General features: G+C 43.4%; 2 protein-coding genes across 3 annotated transcripts; both read left to right on the forward strand.

Moving 5' to 3' along the window:
* Positions 1-436: 436 nt before the first annotated feature.
* hhatla (hedgehog acyltransferase like, a) lies at positions 437-9068 on the forward strand. Of its 2 annotated transcripts, XM_084007416.1 has the most exons (13): positions 437-631; positions 1499-1626; positions 3110-3177; positions 3263-3376; positions 3786-3806; positions 4050-4244; positions 4332-4541; positions 5183-5354; positions 5440-5584; positions 5691-5726; positions 5810-6011; positions 6106-6247; positions 6829-9068. In XM_084007416.1, the coding sequence occupies exons 2-13, from the start codon at positions 1521-1523 to the stop codon at positions 6978-6980; spliced, it is 1563 nt and encodes a 520-aa protein (XP_083863542.1). In that variant the 5' UTR covers positions 437-631; positions 1499-1520; the 3' UTR covers positions 6981-9068. The 2 variants fall into 2 exon arrangements, with proteins under 2 accessions (XP_083863542.1, XP_083863543.1); XM_084007417.1 differs by lacking the exon at positions 3786-3806 and having other exon boundaries at positions 438-631.
* Positions 9069-9645: 577 nt separating this feature from the next.
* On the forward strand, positions 9646-14999 carry LOC311012603 (kelch-like protein 40a). The gene is made up of 6 exons (XM_084008124.1): positions 9646-10986; positions 11075-11235; positions 11699-11806; positions 13123-13308; positions 13535-13684; positions 14618-14999. Exons 1-6 carry the CDS (start codon positions 9868-9870, stop codon positions 14727-14729), a joined length of 1836 nt encoding a protein of 611 aa, XP_083864250.1. The 5' UTR covers positions 9646-9867; the 3' UTR covers positions 14730-14999.
* Positions 15000-15012: the final 13 nt, after the last annotated feature.

Raw genomic sequence — 15012 nt, forward strand, 5'->3', positions numbered from 1 at the left:
AATAATAATATGTATATATAAATACAATACACTGCCTGCCCATGGAGTAGCCAATATGTGTGATTGAAAAATATGCAGAAAAAAAATCTGAACTATGTAGTGGTTTATTCTGACACCAGACAGTAAATATGATATAAACCTACACATTAAAAAAAAACACAAAACGTAGGAGTGATTGCTTTTGTGAACATGATCCATTCTGTGATATTTCCACATGCCTTCTTCTCAAGTGTATTATTTGAATGGATAATGTTAAGAGGAAGCCTGTGATGCTGCTATTGATTTTTTTTTTTTTTACCCTCTCCCAGCATGTTTTACGCTCCTGTTAGGTCTGCTGTGCTCAGTGTGGACCACCCCTCACTGCGGTGCATTAGTGATATATAAATATATCCTCCTCCTCCTCCTCCCCCTCCTGCTCCTCCTTGCGTTGGGTCCGCATCATCCCGACTGGCCAAGGCTGGTGATCGCAGGCAAGCGGCAGCGGCAAGCCCCCCCTACACAAGACGGATGAATTAGAAAAGCTGCTGTAACCACCGCCTCCCCCTTTTTTCTTTTATTCATTCTTTACATTGAAGGCTGTAAACACGCTGCCACCGCCCCCTCTATCTTGACAGAGTGAAGCGGACATAAGGTTAGTAAAAAAAACAAGTGTTTTTATTTGTGGGGGTTAAATATAAGAGAGAAGTCAACCAATGCAGAAAAAGGGGCCTGTGTGCATGGAGCACTTGTATTTGTAATGCAGGACGCATTGCTGGGGTCCTGCTTAGCCATGGTAACAGCTTGGCATGGATGGCACTTATTAGTCCAACTCCTTTTAAGTTCAACTCACACGCGCGCGCGCACACGCACGCGCTCAATCAGGGCACAAGTGCGGGTTTTTTTTTTTTATATATACTGGAAAAGTAACCATCTATCTGTTTCCCTGCACCATTCTTGGTCATTCCACGTCGGTTGCTAATTATTGTTTGAAGTGAGTCCTCTCAGATCACATAGCACTGCAGCTGCCCGCCGTACTGCGGGACCAACTGCACGAGCTATAATAGGAAGGAGAGGTAGGGTTGCGCAGCTGACGGTGCTGATTCCGAGGAGCCGGAGCTCTGCACGACTATTTAAGTCCGCCCTGTCGATCCCGAAGGCTTATTGGTAAAATGTCACCTCCTCAAAAAACACCTTTTGGTCAGGAGGAACTCGTGTAGGAACAGGGAGTTCCACATTGAATCACCATAAGTTTCTGTGGATGTATATTGTTTGTTTAAATGAAATATATACTGGTGACTGAAGTAAACAATTAACATGTATCTTGGCCTATACAAAATCATATTTTTCTTATTGCTATAGCAACCAGTTAGATAAGGTGCTTTCATACTGATGTTTTAGCCCTTATTCTCATTCATTTCAAATCTGTTATGTTTTTTTTTATCTTCCTTCCTGCTCATCACTGTTTTGCCTTCCGTCAGGTCTAATATTGTGTTGGCTGATTGCTTTTCCAATCCGTTAGGCTTCCAGTGTGCAGATTCACCATGGGGATCAAGGCTGCCCTCCCCAGATACGAGCTGTATCTCTACACAGCCGTGCTGGCTGGGGCCTTGATATGGGCCGGCAGTTGGATATCTGAAGCTTCAGATGGTGAGCGACGGACATGGCAGGAGATGTCCATGTCAACACAATGCCAGAGTTCACTGAAGTTTCATATTTATTAGAGGGAGAATTAACTACTTGCTCCATTTCCTTTACCAACTTGTCAACACTTTCAGTTCAAATCCCACTGGAAAAATCACTCAGAAGGTGACACTAAAGTTAAAGTTCAACCCCGTCAACAATTCTAATGCTTTAATAGCGTTCTGTCCTGTTATATTTAAACTGTTCTGACCACATTTCTTGAACACATTTATATAAAGCTAGTTATGAAAATAGCCTTGTGATAGAAATGTCACAACGGCCTTTTAACCTTAAACTTGTCAGAGAAAAATAACAAAAATAGCAATGAGCTGATCAATTTATCTGATTCAATTATTTTTTTATTAAATATACAGAATGTTGAATTAAAAGCACATTTAAAGAAATTAATTCAATTATTAAAAACATATTTTGCTTTAAGTATTAGTGTAGTAGTAGTATATTATTGGTTCAATATGCAAAAATATAACATGATTCTATTGAACCTAAACTGCATAATAACATTCATTAAGTGACTAAATGAGAGCCCTCCTCCCTTCCCAAAGGGAATCCTGCATGTTCCTTTTAATAAGAAGACAATTTTAAGCTGGCCCAATTACTTTCCAATTATTTTCCTAATGAAGATATTTCAGACTCACTCAACTAATCCAAAACCTTTCATCCTGAAGTACTGCTCTGCATGCATTCAGACAGTAAAGTCTCCTCTTCACCCACTCATCTGAATGGACTGAGTGTAATCTGGTGAATGGCACCGCCTGTCACAGTCTTGTCCTCATCCTATTTCCTCCCGATTCTCTAGAAATTGTGATTTTTTTTGCTGCTCTGTGAGCGTTTCCACCACTCAGGTCTACATGCTACAGTAGCACTGTATACCCATAATAGAAGCTTGGCCGTGCTCCCGGTAGTAAGAGGCTTTCCCTCACTGACCCTCACATTTTGATATCCTTTTTCACGTCCATTAGTGTAATCAGGCAAAGCCGGAAGGAGCCACTGTGGAGGCCAGTGTACCGAATATCTCAACATCACTGTCGGGATTGGGATTATTATGACACTTGTTTTTTATTTTACTGTTATTTCTGTGTTAGCATTTCACTCAGATTTGTTATGGGGTGAACAAATCTCCTACAGCCCGATTATGACCGTACGAGTGTAGACGTCAGCCTCAAATATGAAAAAGCTTTTACTACAAGTACATTATGTAATGATGATATCAAATCGACTGGAAGTGCTCTCTCACCTTAAAATCACTGTGAATAATCCAACAATAACACCAAAGCGGTTTGAATTTTGACTCCTCGAGGAATTTTTTTTCCTTTCAAAAATAAAAATTAAGCTGCTTGAAGTCTGGATTTGTGAGTTGGAAAATGTAACACCTTGTTGATTAAACACCACGTTGTGTTTCGGTGAACATCCTGTTTTCTTTTTCACTCAGACAACACAAACAGAAAGGCCTTCAAAGAGAGCGTGAAACCAGGATGGCATTACTTTAACCGGAAAATGGTAAATTGCTCATATTTCCTGTGTGTTTCTACAACATAAAGGAGTTGCTGTCATGCGTCACTAACACATCTTCCTTTGCCACCAGGACGTCGCCGACTTCGAATGGATGATGTGGTTCTCTACGTTCCGCAATCACATCCTTTTCGCTCTCGTCGGTCACGTCATCTTCGCCAAGATATTCAGCCTGCTGGCTCCAAAGGTGCGTGCATGTGTGTGAACGCCCATCAGCGAGCACGGTAATCTGATTGCATACGGATGTAACAGCATGTCTCTTATTAGGTGTATTTGTATGCATTGTGTGTAAATCATTTATATGTATGTGGGTGTATTTGATGTAAAAACAGTAGGCCTTGGGATGTGCACGTAATTCAATATAGTTCTATTCAACTGAGCAAAATATTATTTGTTATTGTGTGTATTTGTACCCCGGGGGGTGTAACACTTAATTGATTTGATGCATGAGGAGCATGAGGAGCATGAGTCCCCCTTTTTAGACTGTGATGCCGTGTTTGTACAGTTGTTCTTTTCCTGTGAATATTTTTTGACATATTTAAAACAGTTCGTGTTTTAAACATGATTTCTGTCTTGTTCCCCTGCTTTCAATGAAGATTGGTATAGATGGATGTAAGGTAACATTAATAAACTTGTGATTTCTCTAACATTTTGTCATGTTTTTCATTTAAACCATTAACACGTGGACAGTAGATGTGTTTCCCCCCCTCCCCCCCACACACACACAATTTAACTTTCCATCCTTAAGTATATCCACTGTTGTAGATGCAACAGTGTCGTCATACTAACGCCATTCATCATAAATACAAATGTCCCGCCACGACGGCGCACTGACGCTGGCCCCTCCTCTTTCCCCACAGCACAGATCCTTGATCTTTGCAGCGTACGGTGGTTTGGCAGTCCTGGTCACGATGGGCTGGACCTTCACGGCTCTGGTTCTGTCCCACTGCATCATCCTCTACAGCGTCGCCCTGGTCAAGATGAAGTGGCTGTGCTTCGTGGCCGGCCTCACCACGCTGGCCTCCATCAAGCTGGAGCCCTATAACTCCTGGCAGGTGAGTGGATCGGACTCAAATCGGTCAAAGGTCGCAAATAAAATGATGACGTTTGAGGCTCCCACATAACTCCGACTCCTTCTCCAGGAGTCCTTGGTGACCGGCTCTTTCGACCTGCAAGACATCCTGTTCTACGGAGGCTGCGGCTTCAGCATCATGCGCTGTATGAGCTTCGCGTTAGAGAACTGTGACAAGAAGGACGGCAGCTACACATTCTGTGACCTGCTGCGATACAACTTCTACCTCCCCTTCTTCTTCTTCGGACCCATCATGACCTTCGACAGGTTTCACGTCCAGGTGAGGATTTAAGATTCAAGTGAAAAGTGGGCAGAACATCTGCATCGTGACAGTAGTTTTTTGCACATGTATAAATAAAAATCCACATTCTTTTAAACTCGGTATTTCTGCACAATTGCAGATAAAAGGTCAGGCAACCATAATATTATTAGTATTATAGTATTTGTAGAAATGTAATTCCATTGTTGCTGATTTGTGCGATCCAAACATTTCCAATAACTCAAAAGTCCAGAAGTAAAAATCTGTCAAGATGTGATTTACTTTGACATTTTAAATAAGACTAATTTGTTTAATATATCACACTTCATTCTAATTGAGGAAACATTTGTAATTTTCTTTAGATACAAGTAAGCAGGGGGCTTCAAGGAAAAGAGAAGTACTGTACTAGAAGACTCCTTAAGGCTCATAATCCACAAAACGTGTTGATGTTACTCGATTTAAAGTCACAAGTACCAAGATTTTCGGTGTATGAGCACTTTGACTGAAATTATCTTCCCCACATAGCTGTAGCTTTTACACTCTCAAGTCACTCTGAATCATTTGAGAATCTTTTTTTTTCACCCTGACGTTGTTGAACATCTGTTGAGATGCTACGATGGTCATATCATTTAACAAAACTATGAATATTTTCACTACCAAAGGTGAACAACACCCAGCTGACCCGCAAGGACCGGGAGCTGTGGAACATCACCACCAAGGCCTTGTTGCACCTGGGAGTCATTCTGGTGGTGGACGTCTTCTTCCACTACCTCTACATCCTGACGATCCCCAGCGACATGAAGCTGGTCGCCAAGCTGTCCGACTGGTGTCTGGGTGAGTCACATATACGTCAAAGATATCTTTGAGCCAAAATCAACCATTTAGTCGACGCTGAACCATCAATGTGGTTGCTTTGCAGGTGGTCTGGCTTATTCCAACCTGGTGTACGACTGGGTGAAGGCGGCCGTGATGTTCGGTGTCATCAACACCGTGGCTACACTGGACCACCTGGACCCCCCTCAGCCTCCCAAATGCATCACCATGCTCTACGTCTTCGCTGAGACGTACGTGGGATTTACTCTCTCTCTATGCAATCTTATGAAGTCACTGCAGAGTTTCCTTGTTGACCATTCGACACCTTGAAATTGTGGAAAACTGTCTTTTTTCCAGGCACTTTGACAGAGGCATCAACGACTGGCTGTGCAGGTGAGTGTTTGAGTTTAAAATCAGATCAGAATCAACAGATAGCATGCAGAGGTCAGGTTTGAGTTTGAGTTGCATTTCTGCAGGTATGTTTACGACTACATCGGCGGGGATCACGACAAGATCTTCAAGGAGCTCCTGGCAACAATCTGCACCTTCGCCATCACCACCTTGTGGCTGGGCCCATGCGAACTCGTCTACATCTGGTCCTTTTTCAACTGCTTCGGCCTCAACTTTGAGCTCTGGGTGGCCAAGTTTTTCTCCATTCCGCCATTTTCTACCATAGAGGTGAGAAACAAGTAGATTAAAAGGATCTCTCGCAGTCGACACGTGAAGCTACACTGTGTGTAAATCTGATCCCTGAACGTGATCTTGCATCTAGAGAGTGATGGGTGAAGCCATGTCACGCAGGATCCGGGGCTTGTTCAACGCCGCCAACTTCTGGACCATCGTCCTCTACAACGTTCTCGCCCTGAACAACTTGGAGTTCGCCAAACTCGTGGGAAGACGACTGATTTTCAAAGGTGGGCGAACAGCAAGTGTTTATTATATAAAACCAAACTCAAACAACCTTTTCTGTCAGTTGAGGTCGCAGCGAAACAACAAAAGGGGGGGAGGCCACCCGCCAGACATCACACAACTTGGTGTTGAGTAGGTAGTTTAGAAAAACCACACTGATTTTGACTTTGAATGCATCACTGAACCAAAAGTCCCTGCCCCTTCTTTCAGAGGTCTGTTTAAAGCCACTCCCCCAGAACGACAAAGGAGTGCAATCAGGAAGTAATCACTCATTTTCAATCATTTTCTCCGGCCCGACTTTTTTGATTGGACGGGGTTTTTACAATCCTGCCACGGCCACAAATGACATATTATTTCATTTATTCATTGCTATCGGGATTTCAAGTAATATATCAGTAATAGAACGACCTACTCGACCTTTGACATCCTCTTTGTTGCTCTCTTTCACGTAGAATAAGAGCATAACAACAACAACAAGACGTAGAGGTTGCTCACAGGATGATCTACAAGCTGCATTTGTTTAAATTCTTACTTTCCTCTCCTTTCCCCCCTTCACCCTCCTCTTTCTTTGCCTCTTTCCTCCCAGGTTTCCCCCTCTCCAGCCTCTCCGTGTTACTCGTGACCTACTGTGGCGTGCAGCTGGTGAAGGAAAGGGAAAGACAACAGGCCCTGCTGGACGACCCGGAGCCGGCGAAGGCGGCGGCGGCGGTGGACGGGGGCAAGGAAAAAGCCGAATAAACAGACAAACTGTCACAGACTTCAACGGTCAACATCCCCACTCTCACAATGGTTCCATCCTCGGCCTCGCAGCCAGTCTGCGTTCTTCACAAGCTTTCGTTTGTCAGAAGCGAGGCAATATTTTTTTAACTGTGAAATATCCTCAAGTGCACTTGCTGCAGATAATCGTCCTTTGGCACAAATCAACCAACGGTGCTTTATGTATTTGTATTTTATCGGAACAAAAAAATTGTTTAACAAATGATAAGCCTGCTGACACCTAATATAACATATAAAGACATAAAGGAACGACTACTACAACTACTCTGTGTGGTTGTCTCCTCGGTTCACTTTGGATTTTTTTTTCTCATATGTTTTTAAAACAGTGATTATTTTTAGTCAGAACAGATGGTGTCTTACTTTTTTGCCAAACTGAAAGGATTAAAACACTTGATATAACTTGAAATCAGGGTGCTAGGTGTGGAATGCATGAAGAAAGAAACTCTGGAGGTCCTACACGTAGCCTGCAGCTAATGTATATTTGCTTTACTGTAAGCAAAAATACAAACTATGTGTATAGAAGAGTCCTTTTTAAAAAGGCGACAGAGAATGTGTGTGCTCTCTCGTAATCTTGACAGACTGAATGTAGTTCAACCGTCCGGAGAAGGACAGCTTCACCCCTACTTACTGCTGTAGGTGTGACATTCGGCCGTATCTTTCCTCCCCCCTCCTTCACATGATCCCTCCGCTCAGCTGTGAAAGGCACGTGGAATATCCTGTCTGTCACCAAAACCTGCTGCCCGTCTTCAGCACTGCTGGCAGAGAGAGAAAAAAAGCCTGTAATCTCACTGTAGGGTTTTTTATTCAAAAGGTGATTCATTTCAAATGTTTGACTCAACTTATTGTTTTTCATCCAAAAGTGAAACAAGTAGATGTTTTTGTTTTGGTGCAATATGGAGGAGAGATTAAAATGGATGTATTGTTGTTTGCTTAGATGTTTCAGCACGGACTGCATTAAAACATTTTAACCATTTCATTTTTGTTGTAGTAGTTAGACGTTGTCATCTGTCGCCACAAGATGGCGCAGTTTGACCAAAGCTGAACCACACAGGAGTTAGTTTGCACTGATTAGATGTCTTTTCTGGGCTTTGTGGGCGTTTTTCAGTCTAAACTTGATTGACATCTCCATCATCATCCTTGTTCATGTTGACATGCCACCGTAGTAAAAGCACAGGTGTCAATAATCCTTTAATAATGATGATTTTAAATTCCATGTTCAGTTTCAGGGTTCTGGCATTATGCATGCTGGAACAAGAGTCATTAATATTGTTTCCACGATGATGAGGAGAGAGTTTCAGAGAGCGGATGAAAGGATGTGAAAAATAAAGTAGTTTTTTTGAGCATGTTAACATAAGCAAGTATGCACCATGCAGAAAGGGAGCGGTTTCCCCTCTTCATGCCCTGATTGCTCTTTCAAAAAAGTTCCCATACATTTAGAAAATCCATTAAAAAAAAAAAATAATAATAATTTCTGTAAGCAGAAGATTTGGTACCGATTTATAAAATATGAGTAGAACATAAAACATTTTAAAGAAATAGTAAAGACAAAGAAGTAGAAAAACATAGAATATATAGAACACATGTGTAAGTCCCAGCAGAAACACAATTTTAAATGTTTTCCTCCCTCCCTTTTCAGTTACCATAAACTTCCAAATTTGCATTGTGTTAAATTGCGTTTCTTTAGTCTTTACAAAGATTTTGGCCACAGGTGACATATGTCCTCACCTGGTACCAGACATTATATTTTCATTGGCCTCGTCAGTCAGTAAACCCTGAAATAAACCAAGGATTGACCATCTGATTAAACGGATTACACAGTAAAAACACATTCCCTACATAAGACTTAATCTTCCACAAATTCTTCTCCCTTCCCCACCAGACTCTCATTTTCAGCCAACAGGTGCCAGTGTTGTTCATCATACTGGACCGAATGATTAACATGGTTACTCATAGTCCTCCATATATATCTCGTAGCATGTCTCATAACCTCCATTAATCCCGTACATTGTGAATAACGACACTTGTTTTCTGGGAGATGGTTCATTTGATGGAACCATCTCTCAGAAAACTTTATTGTTGTTTCAATCAGATTTAAACAATTACACAATTCACCATTCAATGTGTTGGAACTGATGTTTCCATCCATCTGTTTGGGGCTTTTTTTGTAAGAGGGACACTGATGCGTGACATGTAAGGCCATATATAGTATATGATCACCTGTTCAATAATAACTAGAAACATGAAGTGATGTGGTATATGGTGAAGTGGTTGTAACCTGAGGACGCGGTTACGCCGTGAATAAACAATACGTTTAAGTTCACTGTTCGTGCTCGGTGTGGTTTTCCTTCTAAAACATGGCGTCTATGCTAACTTCTGGAGATTTATTATACGACGTGCTAATCTTTTTAGGAACTAGTGTTACCTAAACACAGTATATAGTGTCCTGTATCTCCACTTTCACTACTATAAGTCAATATTGGATGACAGAAAAAACATCTTGTAAAAAAGTGTGTGAGAAAAAAAAATCAAAGTGGAGTAATGAGAGCCAGTCAGGCGGCCTGTGAGGCGTACTGCTGGATTTAACACAGTGTCACCCCATGTGCTTCGTCATTCAGCTGTTTGTGGGGGTCTGACTGGTGCAGGTTTGTGAGGGGTCCTGTCTATAAATAGCCCTGACTTCCAGAGTGACTGACGGCCACGGACAGCTGCAGCCACCGGACGACCAACCAACCCGTGGGAGGCTTTCCACAGCGATCTGGGCAGCCCTTTGCATGCTGACGGTCCTGCTCTGGTGTGAGCCGGGTTCCCCCCCACCAAAAACCCAACCAGGACGAGGAGACGGGACAAAATGGCTGCCCTGACGATAGACCCGGCGAAGCAGCCTCGGATGTACCAACAGACCCTGCTCCAGGACGGACTGTGTGACCTCCTGGAGAACGACAAGTTTGTGGACTGCATCCTCAAAGTCCAGGACCAGACGTTCCCCTGTCACCGCCTGGTGTTGGCCGCCAGCAGCCCCTTCTTCAAGGCCATGTTCCTGTCCGACCTGGAGGAGAGCAAGAAGCGTGAGATCGTCCTCAAAGACGTGGAGCCGGGCGTCATGGGGATGATCCTGCGCTACTTGTACACCTCGGAGATTAATCTAACGGAGCAGAACGTCCAGGATATCTTCATGGTGGCTAACATGTACCAGATCCCCTCCATCTTCTCCGTGTGTGTGTCCTACCTCCAGGAGAAGCTGGTGCTGGGGAACTGCTTGGCTATCTTCAGGCTGGGTCTGCTGCTGGATTGTCCCAGGCTTGCTCTGGCTGCCAGGGAGTTCATCTGCGAACGCTACCAGGTGGTCGTCAGGGACCCGGATTTCCTCCAGCTGGGCCCGAGCGAGCTGGCCATCATCATCACCTCGGACGCCCTCAACATTGAGCGGGAGGAGCAGGTGTTTGAATCCCTGATGGACTGGATCAGGCATGACGAGAAGAACCGCGCCAAGGACCTGCCGGAGCTGTTGCACTGCGTCCGCTTCAGGCTCATACCCGTGGATTACTTCAAGGAGAAAGTGGAGCGTCACCAGTACCTCCGGTTCAGCGAGGAGATCAAGAAGGAGCTGGATCTCGTCAAGGATGCTCACAGAGGGCGTCTCCCGGAGCCCACGAAGCCCGATGGGGCCCCAAAGGAGGGAGAAGGAAGCGAAGAGGATGAGGAGGAGGAGGAAGGATACCTGCCTGGTATACTCAACAACAACCCTCGCTTTGGGATGTTTGAGCTGGACCTTATACTTATGATCAGCGGCACGGGGGCCGTTGCCTACGACCCGGTAGGAAACGAATGCTTTGTGGTCTCAGAGTCTACAGAAATTCCCAAGAACCACTGCAGCCTCGTCACCAAGGGGAACCAGGTGTTTGTGGTCGGAGGGCTTCTCTACAACGAGGAGGACAAAGACGAACCGTTCAGCTCTTACTTCCTGCAGGTAGGTGGTAGCTCTTTTTAACCTGAAAACACATCACTTTTCATTCTCGCTTCTCTCTTACCTCACATATCGTTGTTTCCGTCCCCAGTTTGACCCAGTGAGCTCAGAATGGTTAGGGATGCCCTCACAACCGAACCCCCGCTGTCTGTTCGGCCTGGCCGAGGCCGAAAACTCCATCTTCGTCGTTGGAGGAAAGCAGCTGAAGGAAGGCGAGCACGCCCTGGACTCAGTCATCATCTACGACAGACAGTAAGTGTATTGACTTTAATATGGAACCTTATTGATTTGTTTTGCATTTCATTATCTAAATGAAAACATTACTACACTATCTGGATGTGGTATTCTGTAAATCACTAATGCAATGACATATGTTTACATAGACATTACATATATTTCCATTGATATAGCGATCATATAAAACGCCACATGCAAAAGAGTATTCCATCACTGTTCTGTGAAAACCACGTGTCTCTAAAATGTCATCAAAGACAGCTTCGTGACAATTTGTTTATTTAGTCTAAAAAGTCACAGAATTTTCACAACTATTTAAAAAACGACAACATTTGTAGACACATGGTTTTCTCTATGTATATTTGCATGTCCTCCATCTTCATTTCTTTAAATCATAATTCACTGCTGCATGAGTCACCGTTCGTCATCATCTGTAGGGTCGATTCATGATGATGTCACATTTTTTTTTTATTGTCCACAGGTCATTCAAATGGGGAGAGTCTGACCCTCTGCCTTATGAAGTGTACGGCCATGGAACCGTATCACACAACGGTCTTGTCTACGTCATTGGAGGAAAATCTGAAAGCAAGTACGTGTATAACCTCTGTGATATTTTCTCTTCTTTTTTTTTTACACCTCATGATTGTATTTACTCCATTTAGTAAATACCTGTATGAGATATACAGCGCCAAAGAGAAAACATTAATTCTGTAAAGTTGGGGGACTCATAACAATGATTAAAATAATTGTCAAAATTAACGTGTAATATCTAGTCAAGTCAAGTTCCAGAAACGCTGAATCCTACACTCCCCACAATAGGTTATTAATTATTCTAGGGTTTTGTAAGGAGGGGATCAATGTGCTGTTGCGCATATACTGGGTGATTTACGGTAGTAGGAAAAGCGTGGTGCGCTTCTTACCCGTATACTGGGGGATTTGCGCTATGCTAACTTCAGCAGTAGCGCACATAAAACGCCTCCGTCGCCGTTATTCAGCGATATCTTTCACGTATCCCGCTCAAATATTAAGTACTAACTATCTGCCTGTCCCTCTGCTTAACATGTGTCCAGGTTGAGTTTACCTTTGTTACCCATTTTAGGCTTTGTATGTGCGCTACTGCTCAAGTTAGCGTAGCTTCAGCTTGTGGCTGTAGACCTGTAGACATCCGGGTTCTTTACGGCTGAGTGAACGCAGAGACGAAGATCACCTGCAGCTGCGTCAATCAGCCGACGCTGCTGCTCCACCACACCCCTCTCTCTCGCCCACATTGTTTGTCTAGGAATCTAAAAACTGCCCTTTACACTTACGTGTAGTTCACCAAGCCAACACACAGCCAATCCTGCTTTATGTAAACACTAAATGTAATGTAATGCAAATATTAACTCAGAAGTACTTTTTGAAAACTTTCCACCGAGCAATAACAATTTGACTAAATGCATACGAGAGCTTTACTGAATGACTTACTTCCCGCCATAATCACGTAAAGAAGACCCCCTAATATGCCGAAATCACACATTTAACGGTGTCTTCTTTTACCCAAACATCCCAGGATGCTTTGTGAAATCAGAGAGGGCGTGACGTGGAACACATCGGCGTCAGTGGTAGTGTGACGTATTAAATAAGCGTTAAATATGGTTACCTCTAGCACGCCAAAACAACAATGGAAGGTGGACTCCGGCCTAATTTAACCTCTGCCAAGAATGCAACTCACCTGCATCTAAAATTAGACCCTCCCTGCTTCTTAAATAAGCTCCACCTTTAAAACTCCACACCTGGTTTATGACACCAGCAGGTTATTTACCCCCCCTCCCCTTCCCCTTCACATAAAACATGACACCACTTTGTGACGAGCGAACTTCATGTATCAGCCCACTTTAACACACTTGATTGAAATGTTCCGCTCAGGAAATGTCTGAGAAGAGTGTGTGTCTACAACCCCACTAAGTTTGAGTGGAAGGACCTGGCTCCCCTGAAGACGGCCCGCTCCCTCTTCGGTATCACCGTCCACAAGGACCAGATCTTCGTGGTGACGGGGGTCACGGACGCGGGCCTCACCAGCTCTGTGGAGGTCTACGACATTGCAGCCAACAAGTGAGACAACAGTTCTTTTATCTTTTATATGAGCCACTTTATCTCGCCGTTATGAGGGTGAAGCATCTGTCCACAGTAGTGAAATGACTTCTGCAGCAGGAGGAGCAGATCATAAGGTCATAAAACAGCACTCCTTGCAGTAATGATTGTATCGTACAGTAATAAAGCAGCTTATTTTAACACCATCATTTCCGTGCGTGTGTGTGTGTGTGTGTGTGTGCCTCAGGTGGTCTGAGTTCACAGAGTTCCCTCAGGAGCGCAGCTCCCTCAATTTGATCTCGACGGGAGGTTTCCTGTACGCGGTGGGGGGCTTCGCCATGATGCCCAGTGAAACCAGCGAGGAGCCCGTCCCGACAGAGATGACCGACGTCTGGAGGTGAGAGCATCCTTCACTTGATCAATTACGCATGAGCGATCATGTGATCACAATTTCATCCTACGAGTAAACATTTGGAAAAAGTTTGAAAAAACAGCAAAGAAAAAATTCAAAAATGTTTAACAAATCATATTAAGGACGACATCCTATTGATAATTAATTGATACCAACATGATTTACCTGTTGGTCAAAGCCGTATAAAGCTCCTCCCTCTGTGCCACAGAGCTCCAAAGAGGAAGCTCCTCCCCTTCATACTCACTCAAACGACAAATGTGTATTAATCCGCAGCTGAAAATAGACCCCCAAAATCTATACTACTATAGGTTCTTTTCACTGCAGCCTCTGTGTTGACAAAATGAATTCAGTCTATTTAGTGTTGCAGCCATTCCATTGAGGCAAAGTGCACATTACCAGTGCACCAGCCCTCCTAATTGGAACTGAGCCATAGCTAATGTTATTCACTACACCTGTGTTTACTGTGCAAAGACCCAACTATCTCCAGTGTAAGTAATCATTTATACAAAAACTACAGTGGCCATCTGTTTTAGAGTCTTTCTTGGAAAGTAAAACAAAACGTTGGGGACCCTTAACCCTAACTCCCAACCATATTTTACAAGAATCAAGGAGCATCCCAGTCTGGTGCCCCAGTTTTAGGGTCCTGGTATTGGGGCATCGCTCTCACACTGACAGGCATATGCAAATGGCCTGAACCGTCATTATTAATGTGCCTTTCCTGCTGAGTCAAGTCTAAATTTATGCTGAAGCTTATTTATTTATTTATAAATTCATTGAGGACTAAAATGAAGGTAATAAAATGGTAATAAAATCTTCTTTCCACATACTATTATTAGAGGAGCGACACAAAAAAGGTCCTTTATTGTAATTTGTCATTACTCTCTGCACCAATCACTGACCTGTTTATGTTTCCTACAGATATGACGAGCCAGACACGTGCTGGAACGGGATTTTGCGAGAGATCAGCTACGCGGAGGGATCCACTATTCTGCCGGTGCGCCTCAACACTCTGCGCCTCACCAAGTTATAACTGGACGGAACTTTCAAACAAATGAACATTTCAGTTAATAAGTGGACGTCGGGCCCAAAATTGGCTTCGGGTACAGAAATGTTTCAACGATCTGATGATGAAAAAAAATTGGAATGATCTTCTACCTTAGATGCATTATAAGGGTTAGAATTTCACACCAACTTTATTTATAAACAGCTAAATTGTTGATTTGTACATCTGTTTTTTGTTGTATTATTTGCATAACGTTTCTTTAATACCTATATTTGCTTCATTTAAAGCAGAAATAAAGAGAATGGTTGGT

This window comes from Eutrigla gurnardus, assembly GCF_963514095.1.
Source record: "Eutrigla gurnardus genome assembly, chromosome: 4".
NCBI lineage: Eukaryota > Metazoa > Chordata > Actinopteri > Perciformes > Triglidae > Eutrigla > Eutrigla gurnardus.